Source organism: Lepidochelys kempii, chromosome 27 (genome assembly GCF_965140265.1).
Source record: "Lepidochelys kempii isolate rLepKem1 chromosome 27, rLepKem1.hap2, whole genome shotgun sequence".
Classification (NCBI taxonomy): domain Eukaryota; kingdom Metazoa; phylum Chordata; order Testudines; family Cheloniidae; genus Lepidochelys; species Lepidochelys kempii.
In genome coordinates this window covers 12,621,195-12,642,899 of record NC_133282.1, presented here as the reverse complement: position 1 = coordinate 12,642,899, position 21,705 = coordinate 12,621,195, and the positions used below count along the sequence as shown (strand labels likewise).

The 21,705-nt window shown below is 43.9% G+C and overlaps 1 protein-coding gene and 1 long non-coding RNA gene across 15 annotated transcripts in view; both read right to left on the bottom strand.

Moving 5' to 3' along the window:
* Positions 1-6,075, bottom strand: part of FAM117A (family with sequence similarity 117 member A) — a 29,733-nt gene extending 23,658 nt beyond the window's left edge. The window contains 2 exon segments of the mRNA XM_073325788.1: positions 5,683-5,874; positions 5,877-6,075. Of these exon segments, the coding sequence (XP_073181889.1) occupies positions 5,683-5,874; positions 5,877-6,075 (391 nt within the window).
* A 3,884-nt stretch (positions 6,076-9,959) lies between these two features.
* LOC140903871 (uncharacterized) overlaps positions 9,960-21,705 on the bottom strand; it is an 18,925-nt gene continuing 7,179 nt past the window's right edge. For 5 of the 14 annotated variants that reach the window (XR_012156361.1, XR_012156362.1, XR_012156364.1 and 2 more), the window contains 5 exons: positions 15,512-15,544; positions 11,761-14,019; positions 11,477-11,655; positions 10,366-10,503; positions 9,960-10,118 (listed from right to left, as the gene is read on the bottom strand). This is a non-coding gene — a long non-coding RNA (uncharacterized lncRNA). Of the gene's footprint in view, positions 10,119-10,365; positions 10,504-11,476; positions 11,656-11,760; positions 14,020-15,511; positions 15,545-16,839; position 21,705 lie in introns of those variants that run through there. The other 9 variants (XR_012156357.1, XR_012156367.1, XR_012156360.1 and 6 more) reach the window with 6 other exon arrangements.

The following is a 21,705-nucleotide window of genomic DNA, read 5'->3' as shown; positions in this document are numbered from 1 at the left end:
CCTGCAGCTCTACTCATCTCATATGATTTCCTCTCAGACTACGCTCTGCCACCAATAATTGACTTTTATGCCCTCCACCCACTATGCACTTTTTTCACGCCACTCCCTATATGATAGTGTCTCTCCTCCAGTGGACCAAGAAACGTCCTCCCTTTCCTCCAAGACTCCCCTTAAAATGTGGTTTGTGACCACCAGCTTGCGCTGCTAACCCATCATCCCTGACTCACCACATGACCCTTTAACACAGCTTACATTATCGTATAAACAAAAGTTTGTTATTTTTATCATCATCACTGGAACTATTGGAACTAAAGATCATTGGAACTACTAAGAAAACAAATATGAAGTCGCTTTGTTTTTATGGTGCACTGCTCCATCCCCTCCTTTTTTCTATGCGTTGTCTCAGACTGCAAGCTCAGCAGGGCAGGTAGTTTATCCACTTACATTTATAAAGCACCATGTACACCAACGCTGCCACATACATTAAGTTCCAAGTTTTCTTAAGCAGCTGCCGTTTCCAATGGTCAGTCTGGCAAGGAGAAAGCTCAGAGGATCTCAACAATTTACTTTAGACAATTAGAAAGCCACGTTTAAGCCATCTGGTGCAAGATCTCCAGAAAGCCAAGACTGCTTGGTTCTCATCCCAGTAGATTCAAGGGCATGAAGCATGTAGAAATGTATTCATAAGTCCCTGTGGAGATTAGAGTCTGGATACTAAGAAGGGAAATTTTCCAGTTAATGTGGAGCTCAGAATATACTTTGGGGGAAACTGGAGCTTCACACAGCACAGCTTTGTTTATAGTGAACTAAAATAAACCTAAAAATTTCCAAGGAGCTGATTCCACCTTTGTGAGAACATAGGGTCGACTGTTATTGCACCTACGGAATTTTTGATAGCAGTCTCAAAGCCAATGAATCAGTGTAAAAGGAGACAGAGGTGAGTGTGGCCCGTATCTGAATGGGATCTTCAAGACAGGGTAGTAATTTACCTACCTTACCAGCATAAACTACACCACTGAAGAGATAAGGGATGACTGAAACCATCATGGTTACCTTCACTGCCACACACTATAAACTTCAAAGCATGAAGACTTCTAAACACCAAGACAACAAACCCTAGTCTCCGCGGAATTGTTTGCCTGGCTTCTCCACTGCAGAATAGCTACGCAGTTTAGCAGAAGCTCTTTAAGGGGCAGATTCAACAGCTGCTCCCTATTTTATTTCAGCAGGATTTTCTGTGAACAGAGCAGCTGCAGAATCAGACTGGCTCACAGACCGTCTTTCCATGTGTCAGTCGAAGCCATGGAAAGACACAGCTAGTACTGGAGAAACGGCTTCAGCTTTTTAAAAGTCACCCATCTCAGAAGGCCAGCAGTCAAGCCACTCACAAGCCATCCAATAAGCCAGGGCACAGGAACGAGGAAAAAAATTGATAGCAACAGATTTCAGCACTGAGATTCCAAGACTGCAGTGAAAGTTTTAGAGTTAGGAAACACTGATATAGTTTTTAGTTAAACCACAGCCAATTTACTGCAGTAGCTTCCACACATACAAATGGCAAATTGAAGCTTATTGTATGAACAGTGACTGGGGCACAGCTATGGAACTTTAAATACATCTCAAACTGTACATGAAAGAGATCAAGAGGAAAAATTCAAGCTGCCAGAGCATGAGCAGTGAGGGCACAAAGCCAGGAAGAAACGAAGACCAGCAATTCCTGTTTTTGAATAGACTGTCAGTGGATTTTCAGCCTTCTAACTCTCAGAAAACCTACAAGCATCCAATGCCATGGCACAGGGCAGTACAGAGCCACAATGAGACTCCACAATGCAGCCAGCAGAAAAAGCTAGCCTACATATGTCCTAATTTCTCAATAATGTTTTGCTTTAATTTTATATGTTTTCAGACTGTCATATGATAAATTGCCATATTCACAGCAGTTTCATGTCAGTTTCAGTGTAGAGGTGGCATAGAGGGGGGGATTAGTGCTCAAAGAAATGTGCTGTTTATTTAATGAACTCATTTCAAGTGTAAATTGGGCATAATACTCTAATGGCTTCTCTGATCAATACTAATCCTCACAGTGGCAGGAAAAACAACTAGTACTATAAGCCTCATATAATGAAATGCACAACACTTGTGAGAATTAATGGCTGTTCCTCTTTACAAAAGTGATTGCTCTAACCCACCCTAAAGTAGATTTAAGAACTGGTGCATGAAACCAGATATAAAAGCATTTCAAACGGATGCTGTCAAGGTTGGTAGGCCAAAATTTGATCAATGTTCTCTACTATTTGAAAAGCCTATGTAATCCTGTGTTTAGTCCAAAAAAAGTGTTACACTGCTCTTTCAGTGTTTCATATAGTAAGGAAGATTTCAGCAGCAGCCCAGCACTCATGAGCAACCCTAAAAATAAAGCAGCAATCACACATGAAGGAAAAGCATTTCCACAAGCTCATATAAACCCTCCAAAAAGGTTATACTTCGTGATTTTTTAAAAAAAACTTTAGAGATACCTCGGCAATGCAGTTTTGGGATCCATTATGGTTTACAGTACGTATGAATTTAAATGATTGCTTCTGTATCAAGTCAAGTGACCTCAGTAATAGGATGTGCTGTTCAACTCCAGATATAACTTTCAGTTTAGCTTCTTTTAATTGTGACCTAAAGCCATCTTAAAATAAGGCAACTTGTTATAATGCAAAAGCAAAGAACAAATTTCCCCTGCCTCAAACAGGCAAATGTGCAGAAGGGACCACAAGAGCCCAAAGATGAAAGCTCCTTATTTGTGCATGTAATTAGAATGCCCACATGGAATTTTAAACTTACTGCATCTACTGGAATGGTTTTAATGCAGTCAAAAATATCTTCATTAGTTTAGCTCTTGTTCACCTTCCTCCTTCTACTATATCTTTGCTTCTCATCCCAAATCCACCCCCCCTCCGTATTTTTTCTCCCATATCTCACCCATTCCAGGTTCTCGTTACTCTCATTTCCACCCACTCAACTTATATTTAAAAAGCACTCACAATTACATACTCATTTTATGTACTTTTCTTACATTGATACTCTGAAAAGAGACTTCCCTCATGGAATCTAAAAGTGCTTTACAAAGGTTGGTAAATATCCCCATTTTACAGATGTAGGAACCAGCAGTGTGATTTTCTCAAAGTCAGTTTCAGAGGTGGAAACAGAAAACAAGCCCCAGAGCTCTGGCCAATACTATTTCCCTTCACACAGTACTTAATAAGGATTCAAATTACCTTCCTCTAAAAAAATAACGTGCACCACTATATAATTTCAGTTTAAACCTGAGTCGCAGCATCAGCCATTTGAACTCTATGTACTCATAGCTTGGGCCAAAGTCACTCTGCTCAGACTAAGGATATGGTTAGAATAGAAAGACTGTAAGCTGTAAAAACAGGAGGACTTGTGGCACCTTAGAGACTAACAAATTTATTTGAGCATAAGCTTTCGTGAGCTGCAGCTCACTTCATCAGATGCATGCAGTGGAAAATACCTTATGCTCAAATAAATTTGTTAGTCTCTAAGGTGCCACAAGTACTCCTTTTCTTTTTGCAGATACAGACTAACACAGCTGCTACTCTGAAACCTGTAAGTTTCATCAACCAGAGAGCATGTTTAGACTAAGATGCAGGGGCTTTCCACCCACACCCTTCAGGAAAGCAGCGACTACAGTTCAGATTTAAACTCAAAACTAACTTTGAAGCCAAGAATGGAGGTTCTAGAAAGCCAAGATCACCAAAGTTGCTGTTCCCTCCTCCCTTTCTCAGCATACAGATCCTTCCATCAAAGATTGTGTAGCTAACAAGTTTTGATCCCTATGCTGAGTGGGATCATTGGTCAGTTTGTCCTCCATCTTGCCAAGTTGATAATGGCACACTTAATAAAGCTTTTCATCTTCTCTTTACAAACATTAAGTAATCCTCCTAACCATCCCTGTGAGGGAAAGTACCTTATTTCCTTTTTAAAGATGGGAAATGGAAGGCAAAGAGCTGGATGCACTTGTAGAGTTATGTCACCACAGGTGGACATTAAGCATTTTATCACACACTCACCATGTTAATTAGCCACTACAAGTAAGCTATTTTCCCACCATTAAAAGCCAGTCACCACAAAGATTCCAGGCTCACCTACAACTCAGGCACACATTATGCAAAACTGAACCTTACCTAAGCAACCAAGTATAAGCCTCTCCATCACAACCCTCAGGCAAGAGCCAGCCAAGGTGCTTTGCCATATGCCCCAATGGCTAAATTAGGCTCTGCAGGAGTATAACTGAGGATGCTTTACTGGGTGGGAAAAGGGCCTGGCTTTGTTCAATAGCAGCTTTTGGTCGTCTTTTTTTTGGTCTTCTTCCTTGTGTAAATCCCATCAAATGGAGTCTGCTCTACAAGTCATCTCTCTCCAAATTAATCTATTTAGTGCCATATCCTGTATAGCCCCGCATGACAAAATAAAGGTAGTCTTTTATGAGATCCCACCACTTCTTGCCTAGGCCTCTCCTTTTCCTTCAATCTTGATCTGTTCAACTCTTATCCACCCCAGTCTGCTTGCGGTGCTACATAATAATTACCCCTGCAGGCCCACACATCTGTTTACTGCACATGCAAGAGAAGAAAGAACTTGGGCTGGCAACAGAGACAGAAAGGGGCCCCTAAATGGCAATAGGTGGACAAACTCTCCTGGCCAGTTGTCAGCTGGGAACCGTCCACAGGGAGAGCCGGGGTGAGCCGGGCAGCCCAGCAGGAAGCTGAACAGCCGCAGATAAAAGAGGTGGGGGTCTGCTGCAGGGGGTGCACCCCAGGGCCCGACCAGCCCCGGCGGCGCTGCTGCGGGAGGGGGGTGCTGCGTCGGAGGGCTGGTCGCACAGCTGGGTCCTGAAGCACGTGGCAGGTGGGGGCGCGCGCGGGCTAGCGGGGCCCCCAACTGACACGGGGGGGCGCAGAGAAGAGAACTCGTAGGCGGGGGGAGCTCTCCCGCCCCAACGGCCCCTCGCTCCGCGCCCCCCCCGCCCTGCCCCAACCCCTCGCCCCCCCCCCGCCCCAACGGCCCCCCAACCCCTCGCTCCGCGCCCCCCCCGCCCTGCCCCAACGGCCCCCCAACCCCTCGCTCCGCGCCGCCCCCCGCCCTGCCCCAACGGCCCCCCAACCCCTCGCTCCGCGCCGCCCCCCGCCCTGCCCCAACGGCCCCCCAACCCCTCGCTCCGCGCCCCCCCCGCCCTGCCCCAACGGCCCCCCAACCCCTCGCTCCGCGCCCCCCCCCCGCCCTGCCCCAACGGCCCCCCAACCCCTCGCTCCGCGCCCGACAGCCCAGCCCCAACGGCCCCCCAACCCCTCGCTCCGCGCCCCCCCCCGCCCTGCCCCAACGGCCCCCCAACCCCTCGCTCCGCGCCCCCCCCCGCCCTGCCCCAACGGCCCCCCAACCCCTCGCTCCGCGCCCCCCCCGCCCTGCCCCAACGGCCCCCCAACCCCTCGCTCCGCGCCCCCCCCGCCCTGCCCCAACGGCCCCCCAACCCCTCGCTCCGCGCCCGACAGCCCAGCCCCAACGGCCCCCCAACCCCTCGCTCCGCGCCCGACAGCCCAGCCCTCTCCCTCCCATTCCCCCACCAGCACCAGGGCTCGCCCCCCCAGTTTGCTGCCCCCCTCAGGCCCCCGTTACCTGCCCGGCCGCCGTCTCCGCCTGCCCCGCGCCGCTGCTGCAGCTGGAAAGGGATGGTGGCCCTCAGCGGCTGCAGCCCCCCCACTCCGCCGCGGCAGCAGGAGGCCCCGGCAGCCCCCGCCATCCCCAGCTCGGACCCAGCCTCGCCCGCCTCCTCCCGCGAGCCCCAACAGTAACCAGCGAACCCCCCCTCGCGCTGCCACTTATCAGCTCTTCGGGGGCCGAGCTGACCAACGCACCCCGCCGCCCATTGGGCCCCGGCGGCTGCCAGCTCCGCCCACCGGCCAATGGGGGGCCGCCGCCACGCCCCGAGCCTTGCCTGGGAGGGAGGAGGCCTGCAATGGTCCCGCCCCTTACGCGGGGTCCAATCAGAAGAGCCAGAAATGATAACATCCCACTCCCCTCCTATCCCGACCAGAGAGCAATCAGAGGAGCACCAGATGGGCAACCCACCCTTCCCAAAGACCAATCAGAAAAGGAGCAGCGTACGTAGACCCTGCCTTTCTTCCGCATCCAATCGGAATTCCAATTACCCCCCCTCACTCCAAGCACCAATCAGAAACGCAGGACATGTTTGTGCCTCAATCCCCGCCCCCGTGCCCAATCAGGAAACCAGGCCGTACTAGGGTCCTGCCCCCACCCCGAGATAGACCAGGGGAGCGCTGTCGTTTAGAGCCTGCCGGCTGGTTCGCATCTCAGCGGAGAGACCGAGTTTCTTTTTCACTTTTAGAGCCAGCTCCTGCAGGGCAAGAGGGTGAGGCCTACACCAGGACCACGTGGGGAAGGTCGCTGTGGTAGGGGGAGGGATAGCTCAGTGGTTTGAGCATTGGCCTCCTAAACCCAGGGTTGTGAGTTCAATCCTTGAGGGGGCCATTTAGGCATCTGGGGCAAAAATTGAGGATTGGGCCTGCTTTGAGCAGGGGGTTGGACAAGATGATCTCCTGAGGTCCCTTCCAACTCTGATATTCTATGAGGGCCTGCCTGCGCTGGCCACACACAGGATGTAGTTGCCAACACAAATCATTTAGTACACGATGGCATATATACACCATGTTTTCTCAGTTCTTCACCAAAAGGTGGTTAGGAGGGGTTGGGAGTCAGGACTCCTGGCTTGTGCCTGTCTCTAGAGTGCAAATATTGTATACCAGGAGTTACTAAATCTCCTTGGCTGAGGCATCACCACCTTCAAAAACTGAACATCAAGCTCACTACTGTAGGAGCTTCTTAGACTAGGGACAGTGGAGGTTTAGTTCACTACTACTTTACTAGCAGGACAAAGCAATAGTTCTGGCAAACTGCACACCTAACAAGAAACTTGGTCTCTTTGCTCTGTCTCCAAAATGATTTATTGATAAAGGGTTTGAGCTCACTTGATGACATATAAGCAAAGCCAACATGATTATCTTCTCCAAATATTGAAGAGAAATACCATTGTATTAGGAACTTGGGTGTACTGGGCATCTATGTCTAGCACAGCAAAGCCTTTACTTACTTTGTACCTCTTTTATGAGGAAAACATTTCATTATAATAGGGTCCCACTGTTTTGCAGTTACATAATTGTTTAATATTGGAATGAAAGGAGCATAGAAAAATAGTTAAGACTCCTCTGGCTTCAGGAATTAATCTATAATAGGTGCCTGATCATTTAAAGGAAGGGAGTATACCAACCGCTTCCTAATACCCTATGAAATAAACTATGATAAACAATTTTAGCTGAAATACACCACTAGATCCCAGAACTAAAAAGCTTGAATTTGATTGTTATTGTTGCAAGGAATAATAGTTGTGTTGCACTACTCGGGTTGATGTCAATGAGAAGCTTGAGGATGACAAGATAAATGACAGCAATGAGACCATAAGAAGTAAGTGTTCACACAAGTGTACTTAATTTCATCTTTATCAATTTGAGTGTTCCCAAGAGATGTCAGATCAGGAGACTGAAGTCCTTTATTCACACTAAAGTTACAGCAAGCATTCCCCATTCACGAGCCTTATTGACTAGCTGTCAGAAGGTACCAAGTTTCACCTCTTCCAGGAATCCTCCAAATAATGTAGAGCCCCTTCTACTGATTTATCTACATGCAAAAGGGGGGGGGGGGGAGAAGAAAATAAGGTAGCTTAACAAGTTCAGTTTTTAGCACTCTTATTCTTAGAAACCTTTTTAAAAAAATAATTTTACAGGACAATTAGAAGTAACAATCCATTTCTCTTGACACAACATACCATATGATGCATTTACAGCATCATCCACTTTATACTTCACAGAGGGCATGTTTCTTTGAGAGCATGTTTTCTTACTGCCAGTACCGTGATATAGCTAGAAGAGCATTATCGTATGTGTCTAAAGAGAGAAAGTGTACTGCTAGTTGATAAGCATCAAACAAAAGAAGAAGAAAGTTGTCCCAACCTCTGAAATTTTAGAATAAAAGCTATCACAGAGGGGATAGGGGGAGGGAGGGGAGAGAGAGAGAGAGAGAGAGAATATTTGCTCATATAGCTTAATTTTCTGGACTAAGGAAAATATTTTAAATGTTTAGGCTGTAGGACATGGGTGGCTCAATTTAAAAGATATTACCTATGGAAAATATATTATGCAAGAACAGAAATCAAAGGACACCCTTTCAGTCTTTTTTCACAAGGAATTCTGATTGCCCTAATAATGATTGGAGAAGAGATAGAATGATTGGAGAAGACAAAAATACTGCTGCCACATTTCATAACTGCATGAAATCCTTTTCTTTAGAAGATGGTATATTTGTATCCACTTAGGGTAATATTATAGTTTTTGACTGAACAGTCCATTAATAACACACTTCTGCCATCATCCACCTCCTATAACTTAGCCGTTTCTAACAACAATTGCCTGAAGTGCTTACAGTACTTTCTTTAAGGTGATATAATTTGCGTGAAGAATGCTGGATCCTCTGTGACTGCAAAGCGTGTTTATGAAAAAGTCACTAACGAAAATACTTAGCAATTATATTTTCAAAGTCTTGTACAAATATTTATCCTTCCAATATCCCTGTGAGAGAGGCTTTTAAGTATTAGGCCTCTTTTGCAGTTGGGGAAATTTGAGACAGGAAGAGTTTTAAACCTGCTTATGGCCATGCAGCAAATTAGCAGGCAGGATTAGAACTCAGGATTCCTGATGTCTGACCTCATGTTTGGTCCATGGCCCCTTAGTGCCTTTCATTCAATGTAAGGCTAAGATTTGCAAAAGGACACAGTTTTAGCCTAACTCTTCCCCCATTGAAGTCAGTGAAATGTTCATTGTTTGTCTTTAAACTAGAAATAATTGTTAATAAGAGTTTTCTCCTAACAGCTGTTTCACTAGTATTATTTACTACTAGATGGACCATAGCTTCTTCCTTCCTTCAGGTGAAATCCAAGAGTTCTCTCTCTAAGAAGAGAGTTCTTTCTCTAAGAAGCTACTGTGGATTTATTCAGATGCCACACAGATAAGTTAGAAACAGGTATAGGCAAGGAAGGCAAAGCCTTGTGGGCTTAAGGGATAGGTTAGGGTTTGTCTACATTAGCAATTTTTGAACCAGTAGAGGTGCACTGATGCAAAGTCTCAAGGTAGATGTGCTACACCAGCATATGGGAGGGTTTGCACTAGAGCAACTTATGCTGCTTTCAAACCAGAGTAACTCATGCTGATGCCAAGTACACAAGCCATTAATGAGGATGTTCTGTACCTCCAGAATTGACTCCCAGTCCAGGTTTTAGGGTCTAATCCAGCTCCTGTTGCCAAAGGGATCAGACCCTCTCTCTTTAGATGCAAATCCTCCAATCTGCAGAGTGCCCTCAACTCAAATGGACTTTAATGGGCTGACTACATTCAGTATCTCCAGGAGATACTGTGCTACTTCAGGATCAAGCCCCTAGGAGTACAGATTCTGGAAGTGGCTCTACTTAAATGAAGGAGCAGCACTTGTAGCTTCCAAAGATTGTCCCATCCAATGCCCCACCCCCTGCCTGAAGGGAGATCGCTGTAGTGTAGGGCTTTAATAATAATGGAAGGGTTAAACGTTGGGGGAAAAACAGGACCATTGGGCCGCCTGTAGAGAATAAGAGAAAATCCAAGATGATCCAGTTTGTTAGTCCATCATGTGAATACACGGTGATAATACACATAGGTCAAAGCCTATGGAATGAACAGACAGATCTCAAAGTTAGGCCCCATATTACAAATATATTTTATTTTGATATCACCTACCTGCCACAGCATTCCAGGCACCTCTAAATCTACAAGTTTAAAAGAAATCACACAAGATCCAAATCATATAATATATTTAAAAGCTGTATCACAGGAACATGGTGAATGTGGTTAAATACACTGAGCCAAATTCAGACCCTAGTGTAACCGTCAACTGCAGTGGATGAATTTGGTTCCATTCTGCTTTATACTCCCAGCTTACTCTCTTTGGATGTTCTAAGGAAAAGATAGAAACAAATACACACAGGAAATTAAGCTACATTTTAAATATGTTCAAACAGCATTAATGAACCTCAAAAAAAGCCAGAAAATGCAGACACCCCCCCTTTAACTATCTTGTACTGGGGTACTGCCAGAGACTCTAGGCAGTGGAAAAACCAATACATCATGGGTACCACAACAGAGGGACAACAAAGCAGGGTAGCTACTCCATACAGTCACAGGCCAGGTATGCAAGACTCACATGTATTCTTGGTCTTGTGCCTGGTGCATCTTCTCTGCCGTGATGGTGGCTAGCAGTACACAGGGTTTAAGTGATGGCATGGCAGCTGCAGCGTGGTTTCTCCTGGATTTGGAGAGTTTAAGTGGGACCCTGAATGTTCTAAAATAAGGAATTATTTGAGACACATAGCACATCAGCGCAAACTTCTTATTTATCATATCGAATAGCTTGTTCCTCTATTGGCCTCACTTATTGTTTTAAACTTATTCACTATACAACGCCTTCGCACCAGTTTTCTGCAATTTACACCATTTACTGTCTGATAGCTGGAATTAGCTAACTCATTTTCTTTGAAAATAACTCTACTCCGTACAAAAATAAGATCCAATCCTGCAAATCAGATCCATGCAGGCAGGCAGACCTCCTACACTCACATGTAAACTCAAAGGCTCTGCATGGGTGCAAGAGTCTGCTTGCACAAGTCTGACTGCAGAACTGATATTTAGAATTGTATTTTATTTCCACACAGGATTTATCCACTTCTATTCCCCTCCCTACCCCTTCCACTATAGTAGGCCAGAGTTTTAAAGAGAGCTCAGCACCCACAGTCAGAGCCAAATTTTCACCATTACTCTGGATTTTGGATGCAGAGTTCTTTTGCAAAGCTGTTCACAAAAGTGCCACAATGTGAGCTGCTGGGTGCTGAAAATCTGGTCCTCCAACTGTAGGGGCTGAACATCTGGAATTATTTGAGACACATCTGGTCCTGAGCTACTTTGAAAACGTGATTCCTAGAACTAATCTACTTCTCCATTCTTTCACCCCTTCAGGTGCAAGGACCTTCTCCCTTGCATCTCCCACTGCCTGGAAGAGCCTTTCACCTCTTTATCTCTTATTCCACCACCCCACTCACCTGCTCAATTCTCAAATATCGTTTGGGATCATCTTTCCTGCTCTTGCTTTCATTTGAACTTTGTAGTTATATTTCACACATTTTGTATGAAAGCTATTACGCAACATATAGTTTTATGTCCTAGTCCGAACGGAAAGGTATGTGATCAAACTTCAAGCCAAGAGACATTTTGTTATAAAAAAAAAAAAAAAAAAAAAAAAAAAAAAAAAAAAAACTTACAGTGGCTCTTGTAATCCTGTCCTGGCCCACCCTAGGATCAGATTCTGTCTAATGGTTTCAGACATCATTTTTCTGATTTCCCATGGATGCCTTCAGGAGGGGATGGTTGGTGTGCTGAGAGACGGGTGTGGTATGCATATCTCATGCAGACCAGCAGAGCCTGGGAAGCTGTGGCTTAACTAGATAAGAGAGAGGGGAAAGGAGTGAGGTGGCAAAGCAGCCTAGCTCTACTCCAACCTTTCTGGAGACAAGAAAATGTTATGTGACAGGAGTGAGCAGCTGACCTCCTTTAGTGGATATCACAGCAGAACAGTGTTCTTCATTGTCTTCCTGTATCTCCCTTCTCACAAGGCCTGCTGCTTCAATTTGCATAGGGAACACTCAGGACATAACTCTTGCATTGAACGCAATCGTCTTCTTATTTCAAGAAGTCGTCCTCTTACTAAGGGTGTGCATGTGTATGTTGCAATACTTCAGTTAATGAAGGAATGACAGACACATAGAATGAATTTTGTAAATGAAGCACAGATGAAATATAAGCTACAATTTTGTTACTAACAATTTTAAAAGAAAAAAATATATATATACACAGCCACCCACCGCCATCCCCCATAAAATTTCCTAGTCCAATCACTCCTAACTACTGGTACTGTAGAATCAGTCCCTGTATGGGAGCTCACAGATACCACCGGCCTACCCTCTCCTAGCACATGGTACTGTGAGCTCACATCTACTCCAATCCTACCCCTTCATGGGCAGGAATGATTTAGGATCTCCATTTGCATTTTCTCAAACCTGCCATCTTTTTGTAAAACGCCTACAGTAATACCATGGGGTTCTGGTCCATGACTGGGGTCCCTAGGTGCTACAGTAATACAAATAATTCATAGAGATGATAATGATAATAAATAAAAATTAATTAATAATAATACTTTAGTCCCAGCCTCTCCCAGAAGGACACACTAGTGACCTTATTCACAGCACCACTCTCTTGAAGGCAGGGGAAAAATTATGCTACATATTCCCAGATGGCTCTCTTCTGCTAGATGCTGTTTCTACAGGTTCTCCTCAATTCACCTAAGACCTCATACCAGTACCTTAACTTCCTGTTAATTAGAGATCCCTTGAGCTTGTTCTCCTGGTAGACTACACAGAATCCCCCCACCCCTTCAAAATGTGTGTATGAAATTAGGAGTAAAATCTGTTAAAGACAGTCTCTTCTAGGCTGTTTCTGCCTTTCTGTACACAAAACCTTCTCAATAGCAAACCACTGGCCCTGGAAACAACAACACTTAACTATCAAGGTCCACATGGAATAGTGTCAAAGGAACAGGAGATGCATGTATGTCAGCTGGGAGTGCCAAGATATAAGAAAGAAGAATGGAGTAGGAACTGACGAGGGCACGTGGGTAAGAGAACAGCTCCATCATAAGAAAACAGTGAAGAATGGAATTAGGAATGCTGACTAGAGGCAACTGTGACTGCATTCCTCGTCACAGCTTTTGACTGGTAGCTTCACCCTTCTATTAATCCCTGATCATTTAATCAGTCCACACCTTGTGAACGTTCAAACTCACCCTTTAAACAATTTCTACACCTGGACACAAATCAAAAACTATCACACCTCATGCCACCTCAGCACTGGTGTTTCCATGCTGTTTCACTCTGGCATAACAGAGGTAATACAAATGTGTCACAGTGCCAGAGTTAACCATATCGTGTGTTATAAATACTGCCGGGGTGTTTGCAGGCTGCAATGGGATGCAGCTTAGCTTTGCTACTTTGAGGAGAAGCACTGCCTCAGATCATCTTCCCAATTTGATCCAGTCTTCCCCACCAAGTTGTTTCTTCCTCCTCTAGATCCTTAGGCCTGGTCTTCACTCAAAAGTTATGTTGACACTGCTACAGCCCTCATGGATGTGAAAAATCCACACCCTTGAATGCTGTAGCTACGATGAGCTGATCCGTAGTGTAGATGCAGCTAGGTTGACGGAAGACTGTTTCTTTTGACCTAGCTACTGTCAGTCAGGGAGATGGAGTTCCGACAGCAATGGGGAAAGAAAAAAAAAATGTTCCGTCACTGTAGAAAGCATCTACACTATGAGAATACAGTGACATAGCTACAGTGCCTTACCTATAGGGTCTCCTGGGACCATGTTTTACTTCGTTCTGCCAATGCTTCTAAGCTTACTACCTCTACTGCCTGTAAGACTTTTAGGCAGAGATCCCCAAGAAGAGGAGAAAAGAACTGTAAGGAAGGAAGATGGTTAGGAGTGGGATTGAGTTGATCATTAACAAGGTGGACAGCTGCAGTATTTGGCATCCTGCTAAAAATAGTTGGTTTTAATTTACCCCACAATGGGAAAACAACTAATTTTTATCCATCAAGAGGGCTGCAGCTATTTTAAAATCTCACCTCAATCTCATCAAATTAGCCCAGGATGGAAGGTTTGGGTCTATTGTGACAGAAGCAAACGTCTAAATGCTGTGCATTCTGGACCTCTTCAAGAGCTGCTGCACTTCCAGAAGTCACTGTCACAGCTCTGAGAATGGCAGAGGTAAAGCAGGTTTCAGAGGGGTAGCCATGTTAGTCTGTGTCAGCAAAAACAACGAGGAGTCCTTGGGGCACCTTAGCAATAAGGTTTCTGATGTGCTGGATCCTGGATGCTACACTCAAATATAGCTGAACAATGCAGTCATCTCCTCATAACAGAGGTTCCTGAATGCTGTGCTGTAAAACAGCAGAAGTAGTGATGTAGTCTTATTGTGAGTGCTAAAGGGCCATAGGTTAAGAACCCAAATTTAGTTTATTGTAATAGATCTGCTGGTTTCTATTAATCCTGCTGTTGTAATTTCTGTAACCTTCCAATCCTGAACGGTCAAGAAGCAGAACTAATCTACTGCAGCCAGCCAGCCACCATTCTCACCCATCTCTCTGTTTGCAGAACCCCAGCTACCTCATAAGGAAGAGCAAAGGCTACATCAGAGCTTCAGAATCTATCAAATCTGTCCCATGGTATCTGAAGCAAAGTGCTGATCTAGTCAATACTTTCCCAAAGAGTAGCCTTTTTAAAAAGCACAGTCTGTTCAACACTATGCTCAGTATTTATAGACTGTATGTGTAAGAGCGTCTATTTGTGTGTAACAGGTTTTCCTCCTCTCATTGCCCTGAGTCACACCTTAAAAAAAAAAAAAAACCACACAACAACAACAACTATTCCATCTCCCACTCCTTGGCTCTGAGTCTGTCAGCTTCACTGGAGGGACTGACAAGCAAACTGGAAATCTCTCAGAATGAACAGATCCAGCTACAGTATCACCATTCTGGTCTATCACACAAGCCCCGAATAAGATAAAGTAAATTCCTTGCTGTTTGCTATGGGTGGGAGGGAGACAAAGCTTAGTTTTAAGGTCTTGATCTTTAAGTGAAACTTCAAAGGGTATGTTTTTGTATGAACCAGGCTTTCCCTCAGTGTCCTTGAACAAAATTCTTCTCACTCTAAATTGTTACATAAAATGGCTACCTGCCTACTATCCCCATCCCCCAAAGATGGCTGCTTTTCACTAGTGGGCAGTTCATACATTCACATGGTTTGAGGTGAAAGGCTCTATAGAATGTAAAACAGCATAACTGATTTTATTTTTTTAAATTAGAGGCTTTGACAGATTATTCACCACACATCTAAGCCACTTCAGAGTCTGATCCGGCTCACACTGAATTCAGTGGGACCTTTGCCATTAACTCCTAATAAACGTAAGACGATGTATTATGAAACAGACAATTTGCACTAAGTTATGTATTATCATACAGCAGAAAGTAATAAGTTCACTTAAGAGGAATCACTGATGTCAAACATTGCCAGTTCAGTAAGGGAGCATGTAAATGAATAAAGAATAACACCAGTGAGAGGAAGCCAGTCAAGCACTGAGGAATCAATGCCAGATAATTCATGGATTCAGAAGATAAAGGGTCTTGTTAGGGAAACAGTGTGGGAATGCTGTCCCGTGGATAGAATGAGACAAATCCCCACTTACGTGTTCTGTTCCCAACTCTGCCGTTGACTCACACTGAGGGAAAGGGAAAAAAAAAAAAAATCACTGCACCACAATAAAATGAGTATAAAAGGTTACCCTACCTCAGAGGCTTAACTAATGTTTGTTAAAATGCTTTGAGATCCCCTTGAGAAGAGGGGCTACGTTAAATGCAAAGTGTTAATAGTCACAGAATAATGGCTTGCTTAGGAGAATGAATTAAAAACCAGCAGGAGGAAGCATTGCATTCCTGGGGTGGGGGGAAACATGGCTTCTGAACTAGTATATGAGACCCTCTGTAATTAAAATGCTTATCTATGGACCAGTTGTGATCCAAAGAGCATTAGCTGGTGGCCTGCAAGCAGCTGGCTGGTCAGTTGGTGTTGGATTGCTTTGTTTCTAGCTACTAAATTGCATTAGAATAAGTTAAACATGCATTAAATATTTTCCTGATGTTACTTTTCCATGTAAACTGCTATATTTGGCACAGGAATGTTATTCTATCACAGAGGCAAGGTGATTCCAATGACAATTTTTCTATTAAAATGGGTTTCTCATTTTGAAAAAGCTTAAGACCCCATGAATTGTTTAGTAACTGGCAGAATATAGGAAGAGCAGATACTGCAGGAAAACACCACATTTGGCTCAGCATAACAGTCTAGAAGTTCCAATGGAAAGAAGATTTGGGTTTTTTTGTTTAACCATGAATAAACCGAAAACAGGAGTTTTCAAATAAACTTTCAATTCCAGCTGGCATTTCTGAACCTTCTCCTATGGCGGCCATCTTGTTGAAGAGTGCAAGCCTACTGGAAGGAACTATCATCTTGTTTCGCCACATGCTTTGATAACAGTTTGACACTCATTAGAAAAAGGACGTTACTGGCCCAACTCACCACTGCACTCATGTAATCCAAGGTAAAGTGGGTATAAAATGCAAGCAGTCTGATCTGATAACATTTTATACATGTTGGTGTGACTACAAAAGGCATAGGACAATGAGGAATTGGGGCCACTGTTTTAATATTGAAACACTGCAACCCAGATTCTGTCCCCACGACACCCACTGACTCCGGGGAAATTGACTATCTTAAAAACTTTTTTTTTTTCCCCCTTTTTCCCCCTTCCCTCCTCTCTTTATTAAAGTCAAACCATTATTCAGATTGGTAGGAAATTACACAGTCTCTGCTACTCATTATCCACATTGCCTGGGTCAATTTTAGGGGAAAATGACTGCCCACAGGACAGAGTCAGAAATGCCAAGTGGGATAAACATCTTAATTTCCCTTCCCACGTGTGTCAAAGTTTTATTCCTAGTGATAAATGTTCCTTACCCATGTGAATGTTTGCGCCATTGGACTGAATAAAATGAGCAGAGTTTTCCTTTAAGGAAGTGTGCAAAGGACTTGATTGATCAGGAAGCAAGACATTAACATCAGTGCCAGGCAGTTGGAGAGCACTGCTTAGACTGGAAGGAATGTATTAAAGGAGCAGGTCATGAATTCAAAAGCAGCCAAGAGGATAAAACACACCCAAGCGAGGGGGGAGGCGCGCTGGGCAGGGAAGGCATAAAAAATTTGGCCCATCATGAGGTGTTCTGACCCTGCTTAGCAAAAATTACATTTATTATAGGCTTATTCAATAAATTCAATTATAACATTGGAGCCAGGGGAAGAACCAGGAAATCTGGCTCTATAACGGAGTGAAAACTTTTCCGCTTTCAGCAAAGCTCAGACTGGATTGCTTTCCGTTACACTGAAAGTCAGCTGGGCCAAACTGGCCTGGACCTTGTTCCTGGATGCCAGAAAATGCTGGCTCTGGAGAACTGCCTGCATGCCAGAGCCACAGCAGAAAAAGTAATTGCAAGGGTTCTGTTGGAGTTTCCTGCAGTACCTTTGTCTACCTAAGCTAGCTGTGCCCTGCAAACTTCCAACTTAATAAGTGGTAGGTGGCCAAGACTGTCTCTTGATATTGAAGATTTTTGTAGCTATTGTTTTCACTACAATCCATATCCTTACTACATTCAAACTGGCTTGGAAAAGGAACTTGAGGTTGCCAGACAAAAGGATTCTGAGCTGCCCTCTGCTTCATGGGAAATCAGAGCAGAAAGGGAAAGAAGAGGCATCTGTCCATCTCAGCCAGCTGTTTGCTGAAGGGACTGTAGGCACATACTCTCAAAACTAGAGTCTCCTTTGCATGCAACAGCTGATGAATATTTTCATGACTAAATCCATGAATAAGTACACTGTGCCAACATAGAAATGAATCCAACATCCTAGACTATCTTCATGACTGCTACAGTCCGGGATATACACAAGTTCACTCACACTGGGCCTAACCCTGAAACGTGCGAAGGGCCCCTTGAGAAGTGCTGGACACCCTCAACTCCAACTGAAGTGGAGGCTCAACAGCTTGAAGAGCCAGGCCTACTGCTGTGAAATTGCATACACTCTCTTTAGTCCAGATTAGATTCACTACTGCTTTGCACCTTGTATCATCTATGTACACATGTGAAGAAGGTGTAAGAACTACCAAATCAGAACACTGGCATTTTACACCTTATTTGCACAGGTATATAGAACTACACAAGGTTCAAGACAGTAAAGAATCAGGCCCAAGATTCCTAGCCAGAGCCATCCAGTTGGCAGCACGTAGACACCATCAGCCCTGAAGCAGAGATGTTTCTGTGAAAGACAATGACTATTTGTCATGTACAACTTGAAGATCTCTCCAAGGACAGTATAGGTGAGCATGGGAATTTCCCAAGCATATAATGCTAGGACATGAGCAGCTTTTCTGATGTAGCTCTATTGACACCTTAAATGACTGCTTCTTGGAGCAGCTGGTCCTGGAACCCACCAGAGAAGAGGCAATTCTTGATTTACTCCTAAGTGGAGCACAGGTCCAAGAGGTGAATATGACTGGACCACTTGGTAATAGAGACCATAATATAATTAAATTTAATATCCCTGTGGCAGGAAAAACACCACAGTGGCCCAACACTGTAGCATTTAATTTTAAAAAGGGGAACTGAAGTGAGCTGTAGCTCACGAAAGCTTATGCTTAAATAAATGTGTTAGTCTCTAAGGTGCCACAAGTACTCCTTTTCTTTTTACACAAAAATGAGGTTAGTTAAATAGAAATTAAAGGGTACAGTGCCAAAAGTGAAATCTCTGCAAGTTGCGTGGAAACTTTTTAAAGACACCATAATAGAGGCTCAACTTAAATGTATACCCCAAATTAAAAAAAACATAGTAAGAGAACCAAAAAAGAGCCACTGTGGCTAAACAACAAAGTAAAAGAAGCAGTGAGAGGCAAAAAGGCATCCTTTAAAAAGTGGAAGTAAAATCCTAGTGAGGAAAATAGAAAGGAGCATAAACACTGGCAAATTAAGTGTAAAAATACAATTAGGAAGGCTAAAAAACAATTTGAGGAACAGTTAGCCGAAGACTCAAAAAGTAATAGATTGTTAAGTACATCAGATTCAGGAAGCCTGCTAAACAACCAGTGGGGCCACTGGATGATTGAGATGCTAAAGGAACACTCAAGAACGATAAGGCCATTGCGGAGAAACTAAATGAATTCTTTGCATCCGTCTTCATGGCTGAGGATGTGAGGGAGATCCTCAGATCTGTCACCTAAAAAGAATGGCTCAGGTTTGGGAAACTGTCCCAGATTGAGGTATCATTAGAGGTGGTTTTGGAACAAATTGATAAATTAAACAGCAATAAGTCACCAGGACCAGATGGTATTCACCAAAGAGTTCTGAAGGAACTCAAATGTGAAACTGCAAAACTACTATAATTTAAATCAGCTTCTGTACTAGATGACTGGAAGATAGCTAATGTGAGGCTAATTTTTAAAGGGCTCCAGCAGTGATCCTAGCAATTACAGGCCTGTAAGCCTGACTTCAGTACCGGGCAAACTGATTGAAACTATAATAAAGAACAATATTGTCAGACATAGATGAACATAATTTGTTGAGGAAGAGTCAACATGGTTTTAGTAAAGGGAAATCATGCCTCAATCTGTGAGAATTTTCTTTGAGGAGGTTAACAAGCATGTGGACCAAGGGGATCCAGTGGATATAGTGTACTTAGATTTTCAGAAAGCCTTTGACAAGGTCCCTCACCAAAGGCTTTTACGCAAAGTAAGCTGCCACAGGATAAGAGGGAAGGTGCTCTCATGGATTGGTAACTGGTTAAAAGATAGGAAACAAAGGGTAGGAATAATGGTCAGTTCTCAGAACGGAAAGAGGTAAATAGTGGTGTCCCCAAGGGGTCTGTTCTGGGACCAGTCCTATTCAACATTCATAAATGATCTGGAAAAGGGGGTAAACAGATTAGGTTCTCATAAGGCGATCAGTACAGGATAGGACCCACGGGTCCCTGTCTCTGGACATCTGGAAGCTACCATTAACAAAATTCCCTTGATGAAGGAAAAGCGAAGTGCCATTGTCTACCCTGGGATTAAGGGGCATAAGAGACCCTGAGTTGCCTAACCACTATGCTAGATGGTGCCGAGGTCAAGGAGCATCTTTCCAGAGATAGCAAAACCAGAAAAAACATGCTGGGTTTATCCTTTGACTGCACCAGTAGAGAAAGTTCTGGATGCTCTGAAAATCTAGCCTCCCTACGCTACCAAGGGCTGATCATGACTCAGAGCTAAGTCCATGGCTGGGGCCGGAGGATCCACCGTTACCAGCCAATTTGTCCCCTGGACAATAAGAGAGTATGTCACTGAAAGGCAAAGTAGGTCTTGTGCTGCTACACAAGTACTCTGGCATCATCGGTACCAAGAGATTTTCCTTATGTTCTTCACCGAAATGTGCTGCTGCAGGTAAAGTGAGCTCTTAATGTCTCACTAAAAATAACCCCCCCACCCTGGCAACGAATAATGTAGAATATAACATTTCTTGTACAGCACTTTTCAACTGAAGATCGTGAAGTACTTTACAAACATGTACTAAGCCTCATGACTCCCCTGCTAAGGTAGGTTTGTATTATCCCCATTTTATGGGTGGGTAACCTAGGACAGAGTTAAGTGATTTGGCAAGTCTGTGACAGAGCCAGGTGCAGAACTCCAGTGTCTCAATCTTCTGTCCTAACCACTGCATACCATTGCCTCTCTAGTTATTAGGAAGGCTGCTTTTTCTTCTCAAGAGTCACACCATTTTTCAGGAATGCTTTTCCTTTCACCTCCGACAGTTGCTGTACTACTAAGATTTGGACAATGCATCTCAATTACTTTCAGTGAGACTTAGGTTCCCCCATCACTCCTGAAAATGGAATTTAGGCTCTTAAACTATTTAGGTGCTTTTGAAAATTTAACCCAAAGTGACTCCAGAAACTGGGTCTTCCTTTGAAGATTTTCAGTCCTGGTTAAGGGACCACAGGGATCTGTCCCCAGAACCTCAGCCAGAGATGTTTTTTCTTAATAGATAAAAGTTAATCTGATTATTGCATGTAGTAAATTCAGATCCAGCCCTTTAATTTAAGAGCTTGCTACCCTGTTTTAGAAGGGTGAATAAGTCACTTCATACAGTGACACCTAGTGGTAATGGTAAGTCAGTGTAGAAATGACACTTCTGTAAATGCCTTATTCCAAACTGAGGTGATGAAGGTAACTCTTGAAAACCCAGACAGAAAGAAGGATCCTTGTTCCTGACACAGCCCACTGCTCTGCATGCAAGGGAATTTATTTAAACAAAATGGCCAAAAAAGAAATAGACGAATGTCCTCCACAAAGCCTCTCCCTAATACACCTTTAAAAGGTCAATCAATCTGTGCTAGTTAAAGAGACTGATTGTACTAAGGTTTGAATCTAGCATATCCTGGGCAGGCAAAACGAACTTTTACTATATAGCTCTGTCAATTCACCTCAGTACTGATCTACAGCTCCCTGGATCATGCACCTCACCCCAATACATACCACTTTACTAATCAGAACTAGTGATAGTTGATTTTTTGAGAGGAGTGGGACAGGGACCTTGAACATGCTCCACACACAAGTCACTGAATAGCCATCAGATTTTACATTTTCCAGACATTCCCAACTTGAACTGGATTTTGAACTAGCAGGCAGACAGCAAAAGCCTCTGTATCCCATTACCAATCCCCTGAGCCACCCAGTCCCTAAAATTAGCTCCATCATAGATTTATCTGTGTGAGAAAAGTTCTGGTAAGCTGCAGCATAACAAT